This window comes from Trichomycterus rosablanca, chromosome 17 (genome assembly GCF_030014385.1).
Source record: "Trichomycterus rosablanca isolate fTriRos1 chromosome 17, fTriRos1.hap1, whole genome shotgun sequence".
Taxonomy (NCBI): domain Eukaryota; kingdom Metazoa; phylum Chordata; class Actinopteri; order Siluriformes; family Trichomycteridae; genus Trichomycterus; species Trichomycterus rosablanca.
Genome location: NC_086004.1, coordinates 6,428,911 through 6,455,219, shown reverse-complemented (window position 1 = coordinate 6,455,219; position 26,309 = coordinate 6,428,911). Strand labels below are relative to the sequence as shown.

Genomic DNA, 26,309 nt, shown 5'->3' with positions numbered 1-26,309 from the left:
CACTTATTCCTTTACAGCAAATCAAGAGATTGATTGAAATCCCACCCAAAATCTGAATTCGGAGGCTCTGATTGGTTTATACAGCTGTTTTTCAAGCCATAAACCACAATGAATCTCTTTCGAGCTCTTTGAGCAAAACGAATGAATCTTTACCATAGATAAGAGCACAGCTCCCTGATTCGATTCCAATGAATAATTTGTTTGAAAAAAAGAGTCGTTTCTGACTCTTTACTCAGAGATTCGTTTTGCATGTGTGTGCGTGCACGCGCCCACCCGCACATGCGCTAGAGAAAGCGTTAAGCACAGCGCTTGTACTCTGTATTAAATGTTCTCAAAAGGTAACCTGTGTATCCTAGACATACTCGATATATCGAATACGGCCATTTTTAACATCGTGTAAAAAGTAATATCGAATATATCGATATTCGCAATATCCCGCCCAGCCCTAGTGTGAGGTAGAACATTAGATCACTGCACAACCCAAGCATCCCAAAGCTATTTCTTTACCAGTTTATTTATGTCATTTTAGACAGAAATAAATACATAAATAAAACAGAAAACAATGTCTAGGACCCAGTGATTTTAGTTTCAGTTTAGTTCCAATGTTAGTTCCAAAATTTCTTGATTAGTCTGGTAACAATCTTGAGTACAGTGGTACAACAACTAAAGTGTACTAAAGACACACCAAAGAGCGGAACATTCAGTATGAGCTGAGTGAACTCTGGGCACTAACGACCAGCCGAGAACACTTAGGGTTAAACACTCAGCGTGTTTTAGTCTCAGCTAACTCGAAGCCCCATGACCGAGATGGCCGAGGAAATCTCATTTCCTGAGAAACAGCGCGGTATGGGGAAAAAAATACAATCAAATTCTCAAATGTTCACAGTCGATAGCCTCAGGTGGAGTATCGAGTGGCAGAGAATTTTAGGTTACTCCACCATCATAATAGTGGCCTTCAGTAGCCTCAGTTAGAAAAATCTCAGGTTCAAGGATGAGTGCAACAACAACAAAAAACTGGACATGAAACAAGCAACCAAAAACGCAGACACTAGCTATGAAAGAGATAAAGATACAGATAAAACTGACATCAAATTAAGGAAATCATTTGCCATTAATGTTTTTGTAATGATTGTGTAATGTGAGACTCTTATCAGCAGCTGAACATGCTGTGTGCACTGCGCTGTGTGTTTGTGTAGAACTGTCTCTCTGAAATCCTGCAGGCACTTTGCTTTTCAAATCTCAGGTTGTTAACTGGCCGGCATGAGGAGTGACATTTTAGCTACTAATTTACTAATACAGCAAAATCTGAAATGCCATTAATACTATCCAGGTTACATTTGACTACTGGTTGCTAATGTACATGAATTATGCTGATGTAAAATACAACTTTAAAAGTAGGTCTTGAATCAAGCTAATCAGACGTGAGGGTCGAGCTAAACACAGCGGGTTAATGGTGGGTAATTTTGATAAAAGCATAATATAAAGTCATTCGGGTGGCACAGGAGTAGATTGCGCTGGCCCGATATCGCTGGGATCAGGAGTTTGAATCCCCAGCGATGCTGTCAGTTGATCAGGTGTCAACATACAGCCAGGAATGGTGGTGTGTGAGCAGGGAGGGATGACGTGGCTCTGCAGTGGATTGGCATCCTGTCTGGGGTGTGTTACTGCATGGCAACCAGTGATTCTAGAGCAGGGGTGTCAAACTCATTTTCACCGAGGGCCATATCCGCATTACGGTGGCCCTCAAAGGGCCGATTGTAACGTATCCTGTTGTGATTGCAGTCTGCCTTTTAAGTCTTGAACAATTTGTTGTTTTTCTTGGAGGCTAAATTCTGTGTTTGGTGTCAGAATGTCAAATTTATACTGTATATTTATAATATATATTTACATTGTACTCCTTTACCACAGACACGGCCTCCTGGTTTGTTTGTTTATTAGGATTTTAACATCATGTTTTACACTTTGGTTACATTCATGACAGGAACGGTAGTTACTCATTACACAAGGTTCATCATTTCACAAAGTTATGTCGAACACAGTCATGGACAATTTTGTGTCTCCAATTCACCTCACTTGCATGTCTTTGGACTGTGGGAAGAAACTGGAGCACCCGGAGGAAACCAACACGGACACGAGGAGAACATGCAAACTCCACACAGAAAGGAGCCGGACCTCCTCACGTGGGGATCGAACCCAGGACCTTCTTGCTGTGAGGCGACAGTGCTACCCACTTAGCCGCCGTGTTGCCGACACGGCCTCATAACACAAGAGATGTACAGGTTTTTCTTCTTGAAACACAAACTTGTATTTACTTTCCCATCTTTCATTAAATTTCCTCCTTCTGCTTCAATTTTCTCTTCTTGTACATTTTGGGATTATTTGTAAATATTTGTTAACATCATCTAGTGTCGGGATGCGATCACTTTGCAGGGTCACAAAAATCGGCATGCATTGTGAGAGATGCAGTTTATGTACGATTTTACAGTGTATTTTAAGACAAGTGTTCTGCCCTCGCTAAGAGTTTTTCCCCTTTCTCAGCTAGACAGACAGACAACTCCATCCAAAATACAGTTAGGTCGGTTTTACTTGCTTCCCAACATTACACTGTGTGCATCAGAATGGAGTAAAACTACAAAATACAAACAATAAAAAAACTTACATACAGTACATGCACATAGCTGTAGTTAAGTTTACAATATGAAATTTAACCAAACGTAAAATAGCACTAATCAATACTAACTGCTATAGTAACGGTAACAACTGTATTTAATTACAGAAGTACGGTAAATTCGTAACTGAAACGCTGTAACATACTCGCTAAACATTTACAAACAACTGAGAATATAAATGTCTACTACTTACAGATGGTGATTCTGTATTGAATTGCAAGAAAATTCACTTCTATTTATTATTGATTAAGCTACTGACTTTACCCCGCGTTCTTTTGCCGCTAAAACGTAAAAGTGACAAGGCTTCTTAGCAAAGGTCAAAGTTAGTTGCCATGACTACGATGTCAACGGTTGCCGCGTAAAGGCGCAGGTGTCCCATTAAATTCTAAGTACGTCTCTGTAACTACTCGACCCATCACAACAATCATACATCTTTTAAGCTCTCGCGGGCCACATAAAATGACGTGGCGGGCCGAATTTGGCCGGCGGGCCGTGAGTTTGACACATCTGTTCTAGAGAATCTGGAGCCACTGCAACACTGACCCGGAAAAAAGTGTGGTAAACACTAGGGGTGGGTGATATAATATCGTTCACGATAATACTGGTATAGTTGTAAACTCTATATGATTTTTGCCATATCGCGATATTGTTAGCAAACGATAATAATGGCAAATAATGGCAACCAATGCAGAGAGTAGTACCGGAGTTAGCACTAGTCCCTACAAGGGGAGCTACATCACTAGTGTGGAAGGTTTTCTGATACAGAAGGTCAGACTCCAAACAAATGACAAACAAATGTAATTTGCAAAACGTGCAAAACTACGATGACAACAAACGGTGGCAACATCACATTTATTTCAGCACCTAAAGCAAAAGCACCCGCGTGAGTACGAGGAGTGTCGGTCACTGCGTGAGTCCGAGAATGATGTGAGGCCTAAAACTGTGTCAGTGAACGAACATAGAATACACAGGTTAGAGAATGTTTAAAACAAAACAGCGCTAAGCGGAACGCTTTCCTTTGCGTATGAGCATGGAAACTGAATTACTGAGTCAATGAGTCAGAAACGACTCTCTTCAGATGAATTATTCATTGGAATCGAATTGGAAACTGTGCTCTTATCTATGGTAAAGATTCATTCGTTTTGCTGACTCTGTGGGCAAACAACTCCGATTCAAGAGATTCAGATGTATGAACCAATCAGAGCTTCAAATTTAGATTTTGGGCGGAATTTCAAGCTCTCTCTTCATTGGTTGCTGTATAATTGACAGACACCAGCAAAGCATGATCAAATATTAAACGTTTTCGGGATTTTTTGATGCTCATTTATTTGAAGTAAAACGGACAGCAGAAATGTGATTGTGAGATTCTGCTGGTTTGTTTAATATAAATGTTGTCAATATGAATACAAATACAGCCTTATAATAATACAAAATATAAACACTGTAATCAGTCAGAATTGATCAGAACTACAATGTTTTGTGTTTTTAAGAGAACTTATAAACAATATAAGGTAAAATATGGGCGGTGGCCTGTCATTGTACTTTAAGTTTACATTATATCGTATCGTATATCACCACTTCTCAAAAGCATATGGAGATATGAGTTTTTAAGCCATATCGCCCAGCCCTACTGGAAGTGATGCTTAATTTAATGTACATTCAGTAACATTTGTACCTTAGATTTCCTGAGTTTCTGCAAAACAAAGGTGTTTTAAAAATAAACTTTAAAAAAAAAGTGTTCTTATATATAGAGTAGGGCTGGGCGATATATCGAGATTTTATAATATATCGATATATTTTCATACGCGATATAAGATAAGACAATATCGCTTATATCGATATAGATGTTGCGTTCCAGTTAGATCCGACAGTTCGACTTTCTCTTCTCCCAGTTTGTCTCTGCACATGTTCACCTGCCCCGCCCCTCTCCCTCACTGAACACAACTCGCCCCGCCCCTCTCCCTCACTGAACACAACTCGCCCCGCCCCTCTCACTGAACACAACTCGCCCCGCCCCTCTCCCTCACTGAACACAACTCGCCCCGCCCCTCTCCCTCACTGAACACAACTCGCCCCGCCCCTCTCCCTCACTGAACACAACTCGCCCCGCCCCTCTCCCTCACTGAACACAACTCGCCCCGCCCCTCTCACTGAACACAACTCGCCCCGCCCCTCTCCCTCACTGAACACAACTCGCCCCGCCCCTCTCCCTCACTGAACACAACTCGCCCCGCCCCTCTCCCTCACTGAACACAACTCGCCCCGCCCCTCTCCCTCACTGAACACAACTCGCCCCGCCCCTCTCCCTCACTGAACACAACTCACCCCGCCCCTCTCACTGAACACAACTCGCCCCGCCCCTCTCCCTCACTGAACACAACTCGCCCCGCCCCTCTCCCTCACTGAACACAACTCGCCCCTCCCCCACCGCTTCACCAGTAATTCCTGCAGGCAGCGATAGCATGGAGACGGATAAAGACATGACAGAAGCTATCGAGGAGGAGCTGGTTAGTAAAAAGAATAATTATGGCTCAATTATTTTGAGATGGTTAGGATTCAAAGTGTCAGATGAGCAGCAGAATAATGTATTCTGTAGAGAATGCCGAAAACAAGTCCAGACAAAATCTTCGAGCTCCGTGTACCATTCGTTTTTCACTTCAAATCCCAAAGTTGAAAAACAAGAAAACGAGTCGTTATTCGTTTCAAAAACCAATATAAACATACAAGCGCATGCACGCGCTGACATGTACGTTAGTTTATACTGGAGGATATCCCGACGTCCGAGACTCATTTATTTATTTATCTTCTATTATAGTATTTCTTGTTCTCGGCCAATAAACATCCAAAAATTAATAAAATTGCATGAACTAACTCTGCAGTAAACAAGGAGCAAACAGCAATTAAACAACAAATAAAGCTGTTAAATAATAATGAAGTGCATGAAGCAGAACGCTGATTAAAATGCATTATATATTGTAATATTTACACAGTAACATGAATGATTAGTTCTGCCTGTATTACAGAACTGAGTTCTATTCAGGTTCTATAAAAGAAAATTTTAATGTAAATGTTAATGTTGTGGCGACTGATGTAAAAATAATGTACAAAGTCCAAACATGTGAGGGGGGTTTAACGAGAACGCTACTTTTAATGTCACACAAGCTCAGTGCAAAACACGCAAGCTCACACAAGCGCAGCCGGAAACGGTCAATTTCTGTTATCCTCCCTACACACTCGCTCCCTGCGCCCTATAGTACGCTTAACATTCTTAAAGGGCCAGACAATATATTTGTAATTCACGTTACACAACAGGTGAGACGTTAGAAAAACTTTTTCTTACAATAGTTATTTTTTTTTCTTAAGGAAAAATAGTTCTTGTGTGAAGCTTCCCAGCATGAATATTAATAAAAGTGCCTGTAAAAAATTTGGAACATGTAGCTTTGTCTCAGAAGTGTCTTGTTGTTATTACCTTATGGGATGAAAAAATATCGAGATATATATCATATACAGGTCCTTCTCAAAAAATTAGCATATTGTGATAAAGTTCATTATTTTCCATAATGTAATGATAAAAATTAAACTTTCATATATTTTAGATTCATTGCACACCAACTGAAATATTTCAGGTCTTTTATTGTTTTAATACTGATGATTTTGGCATACAGCTCATGAAAACCCAAAATTCCTATCTCAAAAAATTAGCATATTTCATCCGACCAATAAAAGTAAAGTGTTTTTAATACAAAAAAAGTCAACCTTCAAATAATTATGTTCAGTTATGCACTCAATACTTGGTCGGGAATCCTTTTGCAGAAATGACTGCTTCAATGCGGCGTGGCATGGAGGCAATCAGCCTGTGGCACTGCTGAGGTGTTATGGAGGCCCAGGATGCTTCGATAGCGGCCTTAAGCTCATCCAGAGTGTTGGGTCTTGTGTCTCTCAACTTTCTCTTCACAATATCCCATAGATTCTCTATGGGGTTCAGGTCAGGAGATTTGGCAGGCCAATTGAGCACAGTAATACCATGGTCAGTAAACCATTCACCAGTGGTTTTGGCACTGTGAGCAGGTGCCAGGTCGTGCTGAAAAATGAAATCTTCATCTCCATAAAGCTTTTCAGCAGATGGAAGCATGAAGTGCTCCAAAATCTCCTGATAGCTAGCTGCATTGACCCTGCCCTTGATAAAACACAGTGGACCAACACCAGCAGCTGACATGGCACCCCAGACCATCACTGACTGTGGGTACTTGACACTGGACTTCAGGCATTTTGGCATTTCCTTCTCCCCAGTCTTCCTCCAGACTCTGGCACCTTGATTTCCGAAAACAGTACTTTGGACCACTGAGCAACAGTCCAGTGCTGCTTCTCTGTAGCCCAGGTCAGGCGCTTCTGCCGCTGTTTCTGGTTCAAAAGTGGCTTGACCTGGGGAATGCGGCACCTGTAGCCCATTTCCTGCACACGCCTGTGCACGGTGGCTCTGGATGTTTCTACTCCAGACTCAGTCCACTGCTTCCGCAGGTCCCCCAAGGTCTGGAATCGGCCCTTCTCCACAATCTTCCTCAGGGTCCGGTCACCTCTTCTCGTTGTGCAGCGTTTTCTGCCACACTTTTTCCTTCCCACAGACTTCCCACTGAGGTGCCTTGATACAGCACTCTGGGAACAGCCTATTCGTTCAGAAATTTCTTTCTGTGTCTTACCCTCTTGCTTGAGGGTGTCAATGATGGCCTTCTGGACAGCAGTCAGGTCGGCAGTCTTACCCATGATTGCAGTTTTGAGTAATGAACCAGGCTGGGAGTTTTTAAAAGCCTCAGGAATCTTTTGCAGGTGTTTAGAGTTAATTCGTTGATTCAGATGATTAGGTTAATAGCTCGTTTAGAGAACCTTTTCATGATATGCTAATTTTTTGAGATAGGAATTTTGGGTTTTCATGAGCTGTATGCCAAAATCATCAGTATTAAAACAATAAAAGACCTGAAATATTTCAGTTGGTGTGCAATGAATCTAAAATATATGAAAGTTAAATTTTTATCATTACATTATGGAAAATAATGAACTTTATCACAATATGCTAATTTTTTTAGAAGGACCTGTATTGCCATTCAGCTAAAAAATATCGAGATATAATTTTTGATCCATATCGCCCAACACTAATATAGAGTGAATATCGTTATCGCAAAAATATCCCAAATTATCGTGATATTATTTAAAGGCCATATCACCCACCCCTAGTAAACACATGAAGTGAATAAATGAAGTCTATGAACCAGTCATTTTTTTAAGACAATAACATTTTTGTGCCGGCCTCATGGATTTTATATTGTTATGCCCTTTATGCTCATGCACAGACTTAAAGAAAAGCAAACATTAAACACAAATAGTTTCCTGTTGGACTGAATTATAGTACTGATTCAAGTCAGTACTGTTGATACTTTAGAAAAACACAATTGATTTCTTTAACCTTGGTATTGGTACATCTGTGCCCATGTTACGGGACCCCCTCAGGACCATTACAGAGCAGGTATTTTTTGGGTGGTGGATCATTCTCAGCACTGCAGTGACACTGACATGGTGGTGGTGTGTTAGTGTGTGTTGTGCTGGTATGAGTGGATCAGACACAGCAGCACTGCTGGAGTTTTTAAACACCTCACTGTCACTGCTGGACTGAGAATAGTCCACCAACCAAAAACATCCAGCCAACAGCGGCCAGTGGGCAGCGTCCTGTGACCACTGATGAAGGTCTAGAAGATGATCAACTCAAACAGCAGCAATAGATGAGCGATCGTCTCTGACTTTACATCTACAAGGTGAACCAACTAGGTAGGAGTGTCTAGTAGAGTGGACAGTGAGTGGACACGGTATTTAAAAACTCCAGCAGTGCTGCTGTGTCTACCAGCACAACACACACTAACACACCACCACCATGTCATTGTCACTGCAGGGCTGAGAATGATCCACCACCTAAATAATACCTACTCTTTAGTGGTCCTGTGGGGGTCCTGACCATTAAAGAACAGAGTGAAAGCAGGCTAAAAAGGTATGTAGAGAAACAGATGGACTACAGTCAGTAATTGTAGAACTACAAAGTGCTTCTATATGGTAAGTGGAGCTGATAAAAATGACAGTAAGTGTAGAAACCAGGAGGTGGTCATAATGTTATGGCTGATCAGTGTATATCTCTCCAGAGATAAAAAACAGGCCAGTCTCAACGTACTTTTAATTTCCACACATATATAAAACAGCTCTATGCTGCTCTGCTCCTAAGAGATGCAATTAAAGCAAAAAAAAAGGTGTCGGTGGGCAAATTGAGAAGCTTCAGCAGCTAAATGAAATTCATCATCTCTGTAAATTACAGCCGGCCCCTGACCCGCTTCACTCACCAGAGAGGAAACATAAATCGCACTGAAATATCCCTCTCGACCATATCATCTATTTGTTAAAAAACAGAGGCCCGTGTTCACAGCAGTGCCATCTACGAAGGTAGTGAAGATTAATGTGATGTAAGATTGTGATTCCTTAGGCGACTTCGAAAATCATTCATCAGCTCGCATTCATTTATTCTCTCTCTCCCTCACCCCAGCTCAAAGAGACAACAAGAGCGCACGGCAGTTATTCTCAGTGTTTACATCTGCATCTGTCCTCCATGCCAAATACGGTCACACACGTGGGCATCCACAGGTTCTGAGGTATAAAAACGAGAAAAAAAGAGCAGCTCGGTGGCGTGGCCTCACAGCAATAAGGTCCTGGGTTCGATTCCCAGGTGGAGTGATCCGGGTTCTATCTGTGTGTGGTTTGCATGTTCTCCCCATGTCTGTTTCCTCCGGGCGCTCCGGTTTCCTCCCACAGTCCAAAGATGAGCAAGTGAGGTGAATTGGAGATAAAAATAAAAATTGGCCGTGATGGTGTTGGTTTGGATTTGAACTAGAGCTAATAAATCATGTTACCTGTTACTATCTGTCCTGTCATGAATGGAACCAAAGGGTAAAACATGTTTTTAGATTAGAGATCACTTTTTTCTGGATTCTTCCATCTTTGTCTCCCAAAATTCTACAGCTTTAGTTTAAACAAACAGCTGAAGAAACGTCCATAAGGGATAGACAAGATCATTTGACTTTTAACTCTCCTAGCACAACACATTTCCCTTGTGCTTGTATAAAAAGTTCAGAATGTGACAGTCAAATGACTCGAAAACAAATTGCATCACCTTTTACTGTAGACGCATGCAGAACAGATTCAAGGTGAAGGAGCAAAAAAGCAAAACGAGACAAATTTAAAGTGAAATTTGGCCGTCTCACCCTGGCCATCACCTGTTTCGGTGCCTTCCATCAGGCCGACGCTTCAGCCACATGAAGACCCGAATGACCAGGCTACAGAGAAGCTTTTATCCAAACTCCATTACGCTCATGAACAATTGAACACTACTGTACTGTTAATACTCGGGACACTTGCACATCAAAAACTACCTATTTCATTTATGTAATGGCATACACAGGATTTTCACCTTTACTTCCATTTCATATTTATATATTTTTATATTTTCTACAGTTTTTATATTGCACAAAACTGCACCTTTTTAAAATTACAATGTAAATTGCACATGCTAAATGTTTACAATGTTTTCTATGTTTACAGGTATGAATGTGTGTGTTAGAGAGAGTGAGCTGTGTGAATAAGATTGTCTTTACTGTATTTTTTCGTGCACTGCAAGCATCTGTGTAACCAAAAACAAATTCCTTGTATGTGTGAGCATACTTGGCCAATAAAGCCCGATTCTGATTCTGATTCTGATTCTGAAAGAGAACGTCATAAACATAGAGAACTGAGCAAACAGTTAAAGACCAAGGAGAGAAAATTGAAAAGGAACTATGAATATAGAATAATGAGAACCAGTGAAAAAGTTAGTGTACATTTCTAGCATGCCTTTACCTATAAAGCCTAGTGTGATTTTGTCCTAACCCTGTGTTCACACTGGCATCGTCACCATCAACTGTGGGCATCTGGTTGCTTTGGTTTTACTGATGCCAAGCAAAAAAAAAGTACTTTCCTGGCTACAGAGTGTATAGAAAAATAATTTGACCACAAATCAGATGAGTTCACACTATAAATAAAAAACCTGGAGGGAAACCGCTTGTCTATAAATTTCATTCTTGCATAGTGCATCACTGTCTGTGCCGTCAGTATGGCAAGAACACTACATTTGTTCTTTGCCATCGCTGCCGTCTATTTGTTAAAGTCGGACACTGTGCTTCCTCTATCTCTAGTAAGATCTAGGTTCCAAAAAAGAAGCGTACCGTTTCACGGTAGCAGAGATAACGTGTGTACTGCTTAATGCTCAATTCCTATTGGTAATCACCACATCGCTTCACTCCTAATTGGCCTACAGTTTAACTTTGCTTAAGTATGTCATGTCACCAGCTCCGCCCACATTCAGTCATCAATGTTTGCGCTGCACAATGTCGCTGGAAATTGTGTCAATGCCGGTGTGAATATAGGGTAAGTGTTCACAGACTCAAAATAGCAAGTGACATAGTATGCTCATTTACTATGTACAGTAGATCAGTCATTGCTGGTTTAATGTCTTTCAGAACATTCAAAATTCTAAACATAAATATGTAACAACTAGCTGCAAGTTCAGCAATTAGAAAGTCTATGAGAGGGCAAAAACTTGGGCTTGAAAAAAGGAATTTAAAAGATAAAGAGAAAAATTACATTTGTATGATGTAAACACTGGACCCCAGATGTTTACACACTGGACCCCTCTTCTTTTATTTCAAGAAACAATCTGGATAACTAATAATACACATTTAGTTACAATGCTGTAAAAGACTATTTGCCCCTTTACCCAATTTCTTAATTTTTGCTAATTTGTAACATTTAAATGTTTCAGATCTTTCAGTCAATTTCAACATCATCATTATTTTAATCAACGCTTCCTGAGCTTCTTGGTCAAGGGCTTGTTGCTTGGTAATTGATTTTCTTATGGTTGCAAATGACACATTTGTCACAGCCTTTATCAGGTCGTGCTGTAAGTATTTTGCTGTAACAAGGGAGATGTTCTTTGTTGGCCTGATACAATTGCTAAGTCCTCTGTGCAAAGTTTTGCGCTTTCTCCCACAGCCAGGCAGGTTTGCTGTTCAAGGTCTTGAAAATCATATTGTATATACTTCACTTTCTATTTCTATTTCTCTAGGTGGTGTTTATATAACACATCACAGCTCAAGCAAATCAATGGTCATTATTGAGTTCCCAATGGTTAAATCATGATGTAACCCAACTTTAGGTCATACATCCTAGCATTAGGTTTTAAGAAGAGCAATATTATGTAAGGGTTGAATAATTGTAACATACCAGTGTTAACAAAATATCCTGCTACTTTAAAATACTACATCATTCATTTTCTTGCTATATTCAACTGATAGACATTTTTTTTTAATATTATTAAAAAATATTATTATTTTTAAACCAAAATCTAGCTCTGCAGATTTCTTTGGGGTTGAATATTAATATATATTGGGGGTGCAATGATCTGACCTACATTGAAGGATAAAGGTTGTTTCTTTTTCTTTATTGCCTTTTATCATTAAAATATTATTGAAATTTGATCAATGTATTTTTAGAGCAACAAATAGAAAGAAAAAAGACAAGTTAACTACTTTCCTTTTGACTGAGCTGAAATTTGCCTTTAGTGTGACATGCAAAAGATGTTGTAAAGATCTCAACCTAGGTGACCCTGCAGGTGAACCTCTCAAGCACTGATCTGCACTATCCCTGTAAGCACTGTAGAAAGAACAGTATAAAAATTTGTATCTGTCCCAAGATAACCCTAAAGACAAAGTACATTCATGAATTACATGAAACACACTTCGCTATAGAGTAATCTTTAGACTTGTGGTGACTTGCAAAACTATTCTTAACCAAACACTGACACTGAGGTGCCAAAAATGCTTTTGCATCCCCGAAAAGTGATCCTAGCCCTCATTGTCCCTATCAAGTCAGTGATTAGTGTTTGTAAGTGTGTCAATCCCAAAAATACCTCTATATAACCAAAATGATATAATTATAGAACACTACTCACAAAGACACTGCAGGTTTTTCACTCCTTAAACTGATTTAAAACTTGTTTTTTTATTACCTGCTTGTCCTTTTAATATATTATCCAAAACATGATCAAAGCCACCCGTTATTAGAAGCATAATGTTTAAATCTTATCATAAAAGAATCCATACAGAATCTCTTCAGATCATTGAGATCTTGAAAGTCCTCGCTCTCGCCCTTGGGTTTTAGATCAGAGGACTGGAATGGCCACAGCAAAGCCTTAATTCTGTGGTCAGTGAACAATTTTTTTAATTTTGAAGTGTGCTTTGGATCACTGTCCTGCTGGAAGATCCAGTTATTGGCCAGTTTAAGCCCTCTGGTTGAGGCAGTCAAGTTTTGAATATAATATTTGCTGGTACTTGATAGTCCACGATACCATGTGTCCAATAATGTTGGCCAAGACTCTTGGGGAAAAACAAATCTCTGGTGACAAAAAGCTCTATTGAGGTCTTTGAGGACATTTATTACATTATTCTATTTGGGTAACTAGTCCACAAATACAATTCTAATCTTTTTAACTATTTTAAATCCCTGTTACAACATGCTAAGAGACAGTACTTTTAAAAAGGTTCACAAATATAGAAATCCAGATCAGCCTTTAAATACAATTTTTTTCTTCAGTATCTTTCTAATACTGTTAAAAATCTTACATGAATAGAAAGTTGTACTGAATACGATTGCATAAAGCAAGCAATGTGTTCTAAAAACCGTACACAGTTAGAAATAAGGTACGTCCAGATCTTTAATGCCCTTAAAGAATTAAAGTGAAACTGTTTGGAAGCAAAACAGTACATCATGCACGCAGGTTTACAGATCTTACACTGAGAGCGCACAGCTGGCTCAGTGTGATTTATGCAATTACTGGCCGACAGCGTTTGATCATGACTGATGCCGTTTCGGTAAGAAATCCTGCTCAGGTCGCCACCTCGAGATCCCTGAACGCTGAACAGATAAATCAACAACGAAACCTCGAGCCGTGAAACTCAGAACAAATGCTAAACTCAAACGATAAACAGATATTCATAGCTAAACGCTGCATTAGCATCTGACACAGCTGCCTCCTCCTCAGGGATTTGCTCGTGTTTAGCAGCAGGCTGTCAGTTAGCTCTGGGTGGTGCTCTGGTAAGCACCGGCGCTTCCTGTTCTTCACAGGATTACAAAGCATCATTAATGTTTAGAATTTGGATAGCAAGGCTTGAAACCGTCTTTTAGCAGGCCAATATAGACATGACCTGATCAGTCAATGTTGTTTTTTTATACTGAAGCCAAAGAAAAAAGTCAGTTTTGTCACATACATCAAGTGTCCAAATACTTAAAATACACTGATCTGATCCCGTCCCCGCTAGCTCCTGCAGTGAGACCCAAAAGTTTTGGTCTTTAATGTTTTGCACTCCTAAAGAAGACAGCCAAAGTTGCTTGGGTGGCGCAGCTTTCCGAAGTGCTAGCCCACCATCACAGTGACCCAGGTTTGAGTTACGCCCATCAGGGTAATCCACCAGATGTTCTACAGACACAGTTGTCTGAGCTGAGGGAAGTCAGATAAGGAGTCGCCTCCCCAAATTAAACATGACTGGTTTCCCTGTAATATCTGTTATAGCAAGAAAATTCCAGCTGAAGTCTCTCCTACAGACACGAGTGTAGGTAGACACCTGAACGGACGATAGTACAACTGGGAATTTGAATTTGTGCTAGTGTAATTTACCACTGTGCCACCCGAGCGCCTTGTCACTTCATCTATAAGTAAATCAGCCAACAGAAAAAATAATAAATGAAACAATTAGAAAATGTGCAAATTGAGGCTTGACTTACAGCTGCTCTAAGAAATGAAACGTATTATCGTTGTGGTTTGTGGACCAGCGCTCTCTAAGCATTGTGTCATGGTTTATTGATATTGGGTCAATATCAGCCTCTGGCTAATGGATGTGTATGAAACTCCCTCAGCTTTGATGTTGCTTGTATTCTTTCATAATCATAGATGTCCACTGCTGACATAAGAGCCTGACTATCTTGCAGAATTGCACCATAAAACAGTGACAATTTTCTGTACAATTTCTGACTTTGTTGTTAATTTTCTTCTCTCTTTTGGCTGCCCCTGTATGTAGCGTTTGGCCCACCTGTTTTAGCACGGTGTTCACACCAGATTATTTTTTGTATTTTTCTGTTCAGGTTTCTTCGAACCTTGGTGTTTTGTAGAGAACCGACCCATGTTTCCTCTAGTTTTTGGGAACCAAGCGTCATCAACGATGGGTGTTACATAAAGAAAGTAAAGAGTAACATGATGGCGGAGTGTGCAGATTATGTGCGAGCATTTGTGCTGTTGTTACATATGTTTGTTTTTATGCAAAAAGCACTGAAAAACCCAGTATTCTGTGGTGCCAGATTAGAACGCTAGTTCGCTGTCTGGAACCTCTTTGTTTTGGTGGAAACACGCGGAACCGGTTCAAAATCAAGTTCGTGAACCGGAACAGAGCCGGATCCGCGTCAGTGGAAAAGGGGTATGGGAGGACAAGAGAACCTCCCATTGGCTATGGAACTCAAGACCCTGACCTTGGAGAATTTTCTTCTAAAATAAGTTTAACACTCCGGACAAATGAGGAGAATAAGCGGTCGAATGGCATAGCAGAGGGAGATCAGTGGGGTCAATGGGGTTTTAGAAACTAGACCTCTGCAGTCTGGTTGAGGCTGGTGGATAATTTACAGAGAGCATAGTGTGACTCTCCGTACCACTGCCAGGTGAAGAGAAGCAGTTGGTAACTGCAAGCATGTAGGAGGGATGTGTGTTAGTCTGCGACTCTCCTAGGCCAGCGCAACTGTAGTGCATGCAACAATGACATTGGAAACAACTCATGTGGAATGAACACAATGAGACGAACAGCTGACCATTGAACCTTTTAAAGTTTATCTGAAGACAGACTGCACTGTTAGCATTAGCTGGTTTAAAAATGATAGTTAAACATAATTTATTCAAGTTTGCCAATATCACAGTCCTGAACAGGCTCACTTCTTCTACAAAATGGAAAATGCTCACTGCACATATTGGCCTAGTGTGTAGAAGTGTGTGTGGCATGTGTGTTCCTGTAACATGGCTAACAGGTGGTACATGGAGATTTTGGTTTAATTACATGTGGTACTTATGGAACCACCGCATTAGACGATTTACATGTCCAGTGGGCTGGTTTTTAAATTTCACCTTTGGTTTTACAGTATTGGCCTATTTGACAAAGAAAGTAAAATAGAATGGGCAATAGCTGAGCATAAATAAATAGCTTAGCATTTAAAGGTGCATTGGTCAAAGTTTATGTTCTTTATATTATACATAACATGAACATACCCAGAAAAGACAACTAAATAATACAAAAACAAGTAATCAAAGCAAGTGTACCAAACCTGAGAAAAGAAATACTTAAAAAGAAATACTTACTCTAGATCCAGACTAGAGTTCTTACATTTACATCTCAGCACTCTACAGATCTTAGATCTTAGGCTAAATCTAAAGATCTCAGCAGAGCAACAGACCACAGATACACACTAACAATCAGGATTCATCCAGGTCAGTCTGAGTAAACACCATCTTTTAGCAAGAGTGGTGAGAAGTCGTTGCTATGGAGTTGTGCTACCATAGCAATGATGCCGTCCTCTTTCTCATCATCTGATCTGTCCAGGATTCAGACCGGCTGGAGCCAAAAAGGTGATTTATGAGATCCTTCACTGTCCTCAGTGCCAGGACAAAGCCTTCTGCGCCAGAACTGATCCTTTATTAGTCTAAATGAATTCAGTGCAAATTGTCCATTTAATATTCTCAGTCTGACTGCATTTCAAGCATGAAATTCTACTTTCTACTCATAATTCCATCTATAAATTACTGCTCTGATCAATTCCAAGAATTTAGGCTGATATTACAGCTACAGCTGTTCTGCAGTCTTCTGAAAGCAGGAGCGTTTCACAGAGTGCTGTGACGTACTGAAATGTAAAAATCCTTCTTAATCACGATTTACATCCAGAGCTAAATCATTTATTGAACACTAATTCCAAAAGTGTGGTTGTTGCCCCTGCACTGTTAATTAAGGGAGACTAAAATTTAGAGATGGGACGATCGATCGGCTACGAATCGGTATCGGCCGATTTTTAATCAAAATATGCTATCTGCGATCGGCCGATATTTCCTAAAAGTAGCCGATCCGATCGTGTGATATATAAAGACCATGTTAAGTTAACAGCTCAGTGGATTGATCCAGACTTTGAGCTACGAAGCGCCAACCATCATATCACCATTCATCAACAATCGTACAGAAACCATGGTGAAAGCTCTTCATGACCTAAAATAACATCATTAACGTTGTGCATCATACATACGATGTAATTTTGCTGATTGAAATATTTACTTTAAAAAGATAATTCAACCCGGTCACATCCGAGTCGATTCCATCAGCACGTTATATAAACTCCTGGTTCACTTTGGTAAATCGTAAGCGGTTCTTACTTTTTATGTAGATGAGAACAGAAAACGTTACAGAACCAATCAGAGGCAAAAGTTTATTCATTACCAAATTCGTTAGTTCAGGATCATCTGCTGAACTTTTAGAAAACTTTTAGCTCCTTAGACGGAACGAGTCTGACTCGGTTACAGATCTGTGGTAATAGCAGTTTAATGAAGCTTTTTAATGTAAGAGAGTCACACAAAATGTTCTGTAGTAGCTGGTGTTTATTTAAAACCACGACATTTAATTAATAACAGTAAACACGGAGAGATAACTGAGAAGAGAAACTTACGCTTCACATAAAAACGAATCAACTCATGAATCAATGAATCACTTATAGCGATACTGTGAACAAAGCGTCTCTTCTAAAGGCACAAACACACACACGCGCGCTGCTCCGGTTTATCTTTACTGTGAGGCTCTTTTTAAGTTTATTTACTGCTAAAACAGCACTAGTTTGAATCCCTGACCCACCTTAAGTGAGCATGTGCCTGCTCCCTGTACAGCAGCATTTCATAAACACATCTGAACTTTTTAATGCATTTATGTCATTTAAATCAGGAATAACAAAACTAGAACACATTAACACATTAAAATCACAAACAGAAGCTGTTTTGTGTCAGAATTGTGTCTGACTGCATGTTTATCTCAGCACATGTGGATGTGTGTGTAACTTTGTTTACAAAAATAATGTGGATAGTTTGCATCATGTTCCAGCATCAAGGTAAAACTATGTTTATCATCTTATAATAACTACCGGTTTGGCAGTGGGTCAGTGATGGTCTTACTCAGTGCTCTACATCAATACTTAACACTGCTGAGTACAACACTGTACATTACTCGGTGCTCTACATTAATACTCAACACTATACTGAGTACAAGAGTCTCCACATTACTCAGAGCTCAACATTAATACGCAACACTATACTGAGTACAGCAGTCTGCACATAATTCAGAGCTTAACATTAATACTCACCACTATGTTGAGTACAACACTGTACATTACTAAGTACGCTACATTACTACTTAACACTGCTGAGTACAAGTCTGTGCATTATTAAGTGCTCTACATTAATACTTAACACTACGTACAGCACTTCATTACTCAGTGCTCTACATTACTACTCAACATTATTTTGAGTACAACACTGTACATTACTCAGAGCTCTACATTAATACATTATATTAATACAATGTACAAGTAAGTCTGTACCTTCTTTAGTGCTCTACAGTAATACTTAACACTATGTGGGTACAACACTGTACATTCTTTAGTGCTCTACAGTAATACTTAACACTATGTGGGTACAACACTACATTCTTTAGAGCTCTACAATAATACTTAACACTATGTTGGGTACAACACTGTACATTACTGCACTATATTATTACTTAACACTGCTAAGTAAGTCTGTACATTCTTTAGTGCTCTACAGTAATACTTAACACTATGTTGGGTACAACACTGTACATTACTGCACTACATTATTACTTAACACTGCTAAGTAAGTCTGTACATTCTTTAGTGCTCTACAGTAATACTTAACACTATGTGGGTACAACACTGTACATTCTTTAGTGCTCTACAGTAATACTGAACACTATGTTGGGTACAACACTGTACATTACTGCGCTACATTATGACTTAACACTGCTAAGTAAGTCTGTACATTCTTTAGTGCTCTACAGTAATACTTAACACTATGCTAGTACTTGGTGTTAGTACTGTAATACTAATGAAACTCAAAACAGTACTTAGCCAAGTGCTAAGATGAGCTAGATTAAAGCATGTTGATGAGTTTAATTTGCCAGAGCTTTTAAGCGTTGTTATATAACTAACTGTAGTGTTGAAGCTACATGTTAATGTTAATAATGTTAATGATAATAATGATTAGAACAGTCCGTTACAAAGACATGAAATAAGTGCACTGATTCAACTTTACCTGAAAGTGACGCTGCTTGCTAACGAACCGGATTACCCTGCTTAGTTAGCTGATTAGCTTCGTGGGCTAATAGCTTTTTATAAGAAATGAGCAGAAATGCTTACCGAGTGTCTGGATTGTGGAAACATCATGACAGTCTGGAGTGAATATTTCTGTAGAGCTTTAAAGCAGGCAGAGTTTCTCCGGTGTTAAATCTTCTTTGTTCGGGGCTGTAGCGGATGGAGCAGGCTAAGCTAGCCCGCTAATACAGCACCCACACTGGCAGCAACAGCAGCAGCAGGTTCGCTCCGGTGACGAGGCTTCAGTCTCGCATATACAAACGATTTCTCCTTAGGGATCATTCGGCATGCAGAAGAACCAAGCGAAAGCCTCCAAATGATGATGTTTTATTTGTAAATCTTGCGTATTTCGGCTGCCAGTTCCTACAGATTTTACCTTAAATCGCAGCAGCTGTGACCGGGATGTTCTGCTGTGTTGTGTTGGTTAATGTAAGATGAGGGAGACGGAATGTCCTCACTCACCAACATCTGCACACAGTTATCCTGATGTTTCTTATACATGTGCGTTTAGTTCTGCTCGTGAATAAAGAGACATAGTTTAAAGTCTAGTTTAAAACCATAAATACTCTAAAAACATAAAAAAGGTTCATTTTAAGATGAAACTCTTTGCCGCTACTGGGATTCGCCACAAGAGCGCGACAAAATGCTGTATTTCACATTATTGATGTTAATTGTGCTGTTTGTATTTTTAATGATCATTAAAAAGGTAAAAGCATAGCTTCATTAAAGTGACTAGCCCTAAAATAGGCATTCCAATATAGTGTGTTATATATACAGTGTATCACAAAAGTGAGTACACCCCTCAGATTTCTGCAAATATTTCATTATATCTTTTCATGGGACAACACTATAGATATAAAACTTGGATATAACTTAAGAGTAGTCAGTGTACAGCTTGTATAGCAGTGTAGATTTACTGTCTTCTGAAAATAGCTCAACACACAGCCATTAATGTCTAAATAGCTGGCAACATAAGTGAGTACACCCCACAGTGAACATGTCCAAATTGTGCCCAAATGTGTCGTTGTCCCTCCCTGGTGTCATGTGTCAAGGTCCCAGGTGTAAATGGGGAGCAGGGCTGTTAAATTTGGTGTTTTGGGTACAATTCTCTCATACTGGCCACTGGATATTCAACATGGCACCTCATGGCAAAGAACTCTCTGAGGATGTGAGAAATAGAATTGTTGCTCTCCACAAAGATGGCCTGGGCTATAAGAAGATTGCTAACACCCTGAAACTGAGCTACAGCATGGTGGCCAAGGTCATACAGCGGTTTTCCAGGACAGGTTCCACTCGGAACAGGCTTCGCCAGGGTCGACCAAAGAAGTTGAGTCCACGTGTTCGGCGTCATATCCAGAGGTTGGCTTTAAAAAATAGACACATGAGTGCTGCCAGCATTGCTGCAGAGGTTGAAGACGTGGGAGGTCAGCCTGTCAGTGCTCAGACCATACGCCGCACACTGCATCAACTCGGTCTGCATGGTCGTCATCCCAGAAGGAAGCTGACGCACAAGAAAGCCCACAAACAGTTTGCTGAAAACAAGCAGTCCAAGAACATGGATTACTGGAATGCCCTGTGGTCTGACGAGACCAAGATAAACTTGTTTGGCTCAGATGGTGTCCAGAATGTGTGGCGGCGCCCTGGTGAGAAGTACCAAGACAACTGTATCTTGCCTACAGTCAAGCATGGTGATGGTAGCATCATGGTCTTGGGCTGCATGAGTGTTGCTGGCACTGGGGAGCTGCAGTTCACATTCTGAAACAGAGCATGATCCCCTCCCTTCGAAAACTGGGCCTCATGGCAGTTTTCCAACAGGATAACGACCCCAAACACAACCTCCAAGATGACAACTGCCTTGCTGAGGAAGCTGAAGGTAAAGGTGATGGACTAAACCCAATTGAGCACCTGTGGCGCATCCTCAAGTGGAAGGTGGAGGAGTTCAAGGTGTCTAACATCCACCAGCTCCGTGATGTCATCATGGAGGAGTGGAAGAGGATTCCAGTAGCAACCTGTGCAGCTCTGGTGAATTCCATGCCCAGGAGGGTTAAGGCAGTGCTGGATAATAATGGTGGTCACACAAAATATTGACACTTTGGGCACAATTTGGACATGTTCACTGTGGGGTGTACTCACTTATGTTGCCAGCCATTTAGACATTAATGGCTGTGTGTTGAGTTATTTTCAGAAGACAGTAAATCTACACTGCTATACAAGTTGTACACTGACTACTCTAAGTTATATCCAAGTTTCATTTCTATAGTGGTGTCCCATGAAAAGATATAATAAAATATTTGCAGAAATGTGAGGGGTGTACTCACTTTTGTGATACACTGTAGAATACTAATGACTGTATTTTCCTTGTTGTGTTAGGTCGAGGTGGATCAGCACCAGCTGACTGACTCACTCACTCACTCAGAGACGTTGAGCCAATTATGCCTTTAATTATGACATTATGAATGATAAAGATCATCCTCATTGATATATGTTCAATGTATTACTTTCATTTCTAATCTCGCTTGGGTTGTGCTATTACACTAGTCCATCAAGTTTGAAACTCAGTGGTGCTATCAGCTGGCTGGGTGTCTACACGGACATGATTGGCTGTGTCTAAGGGTGGTTGGCCAAAGCCCTGTCCAGGGTATTCCTGCCTTCCAGCTAGTGTTTCCTATTAGAATCAGACCTGCCCAGACTTTGACCAGGATAAAGCGGCTGATGAAAGCAATACAAAAAAGTATTCTCATTTTTTATTTTAAAATCATTATTATTGGCCGCTCAGGTGGCGCAGCGGTAAAAACACACACTGGAACCAGAGCTGAGATCTCGAATACATCGTATCGAATCTCAGCTCTGCCTGCCGGCTAAGGCTGAGCAGCCACATGAACAATTATTGTCCTGTTGTTCAGATAGGGGCGGGACTAAGCCGGATGGGGTCTCTCTCTCATGCAATTACGACCTCTGCTGTTTGATTGACGGCGCCTGCACAGAGATGAGAAAAGAGTGCTCTCAGGGTGTGTCTCTCCATACACAACGCTGAGCTGCACTGCACTCGTCAAAGTGTAGGTGATAAGATGCATACGGCTGCTGCCCACGTGTCGGAGGGGACGTGGATTAGCTTAGTTCTCCTCAATCGGAGCAGGGATCAGCACTGGTGAAGAGGAAGCATGACGCAATCGGGCAATTGGACGCCCTAAAAGGGAGAAAAAGGGGATAAAATGCATTAAGAGCTGGTGGCTAATTTTCCTAATTCATGGATTGCAGGTTAAATATTTGTTGAACCTGAAATTTGAGCCGTCATTATTTGGCACTTTTGGAACTTTATTATGCACATCACTTGAAATCTGACATAAAAATGGCAATATGCAAATCTCCAAATAGCTCTTTTACAGCTGAAACATGGTAACACGTGAACAACATAATACATCTCACATGTACAGTGGTGTTCAAAAAAATAGTAGTGATTTTAAAAAAAGTGAACAAAGCACAAAATCATTATAATAACTTTTATTTCCATAAATCCAAATGCACTGAACATACTACACTTTCAATTCTAAATCAAAACATTAACAAAATTTAGCCAGTTTGTGTTCATCCTTTACAGAAAATGAAGAAAAATGAATATTCGGCTGTTCAAAAAAATAGCAGTGGCAGCAATTTTCTTTAAAAATGCAAAAATATTATCTAAAAACTGAAAATGTTTGAGGTTTCACTTTAAATTACTGAACTTATATTCAGTGGCATAACAATTGTTTCCGAGATCTGTGTTGCATGGAGTCGACCAACTTCTGGCACCTCTGAACAGGTATTCCAGTCCAGGATGATTAGACTACATTCCACAGTTCTTCTGCAATTTTGGGTTTTGCCTCAAAAAAACACGTTTCAGATATCAGCCCACAAGTTCTCTATGGGATTGAAGTCAGGGGATTGGGCTGGTCACTCTATTACCTCAATCTTGTTTGTCTGTAACCAAGATGTTTTGGGTCATTGTCATGTTGAAACACCCATTTTAAGGACATTTCTTCTTCGACATAGGGCAACATGATCTCCTCAAGTATTCTGATATATTTAAACTGATCCATGATCCCTCATATGTGATAAATAGGCGTAACACCATGGTATGAAAAACATCCCTATATCATCATTTTGTACCACCATGCTTTACTTTCTTCACAGTGAACTTTGGCTAGAATTCAGTGCTTGGGGGTCGTCTAACATACTGTCTACGGCCACTAGACCCAAAAAGATCAATTTTGCTTTCACCAGTCCACAAAATGTTGAGCCATTTCTCTTTGGACCAGTCAATGTGTTCCTTGGCAAATTTGAACCCATTCAGGACACGTCTTTTTCTTAACAACGGGACTTTGCAAGGAGTTCTTGCTGGTAAATTGGCTTCACTTAATTATCTTCTGTACTCACTGGTAACTTCAGATGTTCCTTGATCTTTCTGGAGGTGATCATTGGCTGAGTATTTGCTATTTTGGCTATTCTTCGATCCATTTGAACAGTAGTTCCACACTTCCTTCTGCGTCTTTCATGTTTTGGTTGTCACTTCAAGGCATTCGAGATCATTTTAGCTGAGCAGGCTATAATTTGCTGCACTTCTCTGTATGTTTTTCCCTCTACAATCAACTTTTTAATCAAAGTACGCTGTTCATCAGAACAATGTCTGGAACAACCCATTTTCCCCAGTATTTCAGAAGGAAATGCACTATGACCAACCTGTGCAACATTTGCCACCCTCCTACCTTAAATAAGGGCCAAAATTGACACCCGTTCTTTTGCAGAATGAATGACCACCAATTGAACTCCTCACTGCTATTATTTTGAACAACACCCTTTTAATCAATGCTTCGATTACTCAGAATGAGCGGCATGCATGTCCTAATTGTTGGGTTTGTTTTGTTTTCATTACTCTTCTACACTTTCAAGTAAATTTTTTGCTATGTAGAAATAGCATTTCTACTAAAAACAGTGATTTATCAGGTTAATGGTGTTGGACTGAGTCTACCATGTTTTTATGATATAGCAGGAAGAAAAACAAAAAGCCAGCCTGTTTTCTCAGTTTTGCTTCAATCACATCATTTGCTTTTAATAATTTTTGTTTTTAAAATATTCACTTCATTGTTGCAATAGTAAATTAAACATTATAGATCAATAAAACCTCCATATACTACCTGACTGAGAAGTCTGTACTGTATAATGTAATATTTATATTAAAAAAAGACGAGCCACAGGTATAGGAACAAAGTTTATTCCAATTTAAAACAGATACTTTTTTCCAAGGAAAAGGCTATGAAAATTGTTTTAATGCTTGAATGAAATCCAGGCAACAGTGGCTGAAATGAACTATAGAAAAGAGAAATATGGCTAGAACACTGTAAATGAGCATGAATCTGACCCCCTTCTGCTTACTCCTACACCTGCCCAGCAAAATCAGACAAACATGCACTTAAGATGGGCTTTCAGTTCAAAACAGCACAGCAGTTTAGCTTTGTTACTTTAAATAAGCAAGAGAAGTGTCCATTTCTGTTTCACTTAATCACATACTTGGAGTTTGCTTTAAAAACAGGACCATAAAATACATAGACCAAGTCTGTTTAATGGTTTTACACAATATTGGCACTTGTTAAAGAGTCTGGCTCTACAAAGAAAGGGGATTGGCACACATTATAATACATCATTTACAACTGGTATGCGTAAAAAAAAAAAAAAGCTAATCATACTGAAAACAAAACAAATATACATTACTTAGATTTTTTTGTTCCACCACTACAAAGTTTTTACCTGTTATAAAAAAGCAACAAAAATTCTATTAGGTGGTCATACAGACAAGTGTTAAGGTAATGTATCATTAGAAAAACAAAAAGTGAGCCTCATATTCCCTGTATCCAACACAGCAGTGTGGAGACATAAAGAAAAAAAAAAGCATTCTTTCTATTAATTAGTGTTCACGTCTCTAAATCCCAGGAATGTGCTTGAACAAACAGATAAACAGCAACCATTACTGCTAAGCAGGTTCAGTGCACTGACCCAGGGAGAACAAAATTCAACACCAAGAATTCAGCAGTTAAACAAAAGTCTCCACTGCCCGTTGAATACAATGTCACAATGATTAAAAATGAACATTTTTTATTATGTTAAGCATTAAAATACATGACCTACGAGAATATTGGTATGTCTGTGTTAGCGGGAAGTCAAGATCTAGTGGATGCTGTTACTTCATAATGCACTCAAAAGTACACATTTCATAGAATCAAGCAACACATGGCTAAATATGACAGGGCATGATATAAGCACGATGTAAATGTACAATCAAGAGTGATAGAGTTTGAGTGAGCTAAAATTCAGTATGACCCCCCCAGCAATGAACTACTAAAGTGTTGATTGCTAAGGACTTTTCAAAAAAACTTTAAAAATACAGCAGCAGCTGGAATTCTTCACCCAAATAACATCTTAACTCTGCAGAGACAACAAGGTCATAGTGTGTTCTTTTAGATCCAAATGCAGGTCAGACACGCAATACTACAAACTTCTTTATCATCAGCCTGTGCAGTGCAACAGCAAAACTTCTGAAGCCAAGACAAGATGTGTCTGCGATACAGGAAAAATCAGAAAACTAATATCATTAGTGATTGTGTCGCACTAAACAATTCCTTGTACCCTCAGTGGGTACGCCATGGACCAACCCCACCTCTCAGGATTCAAGTTCTGTTAACGACAAGCACCAAAGACAAACTGAATACACTTAACATCCTTGTTAAAGGAGGTATAAAAGAAATAATGTTTTCCCACTGAAGAACAAAACTTACATATTTACTACTGCAAGTATGCAATACATCTGTAGAGCAAGTGTGCCACAACTGCCAAAAATGTAAGTGCTTATAATAACTGAGCTTCAAACACCGCTGCAACAAACCAAACATTTAATAAAAACATGAGATGCTTTATGAAATGCTTAGAAATAGTGTACTTCACTTAGTGTTAACTCCCATTTTGACACACAGTCCACTCAAGAGGTGTAACGATATACATATTTGACACCTTTGGCAACACAATACAACACATTTTCTA

General features: G+C 39.8%; 1 protein-coding gene across 1 annotated transcript in view; it reads right to left on the bottom strand.

Moving 5' to 3' along the window:
* Nucleotides 1-19,729, bottom strand: part of tle5 (TLE family member 5, transcriptional modulator) — a 36,291-nt gene extending 16,562 nt beyond the window's left edge. Inside the window, exon 1 of the mRNA XM_063012942.1 lies at nucleotides 19,287-19,729. Within this exon, the coding sequence (XP_062869012.1) occupies nucleotides 19,287-19,313 (27 nt within the window). The 5' untranslated portion in view covers nucleotides 19,314-19,729. The remainder of the gene's footprint in view (nucleotides 1-19,286) is intronic.
* Between the last annotated feature and the right edge of the window lie 6,580 nt (nucleotides 19,730-26,309).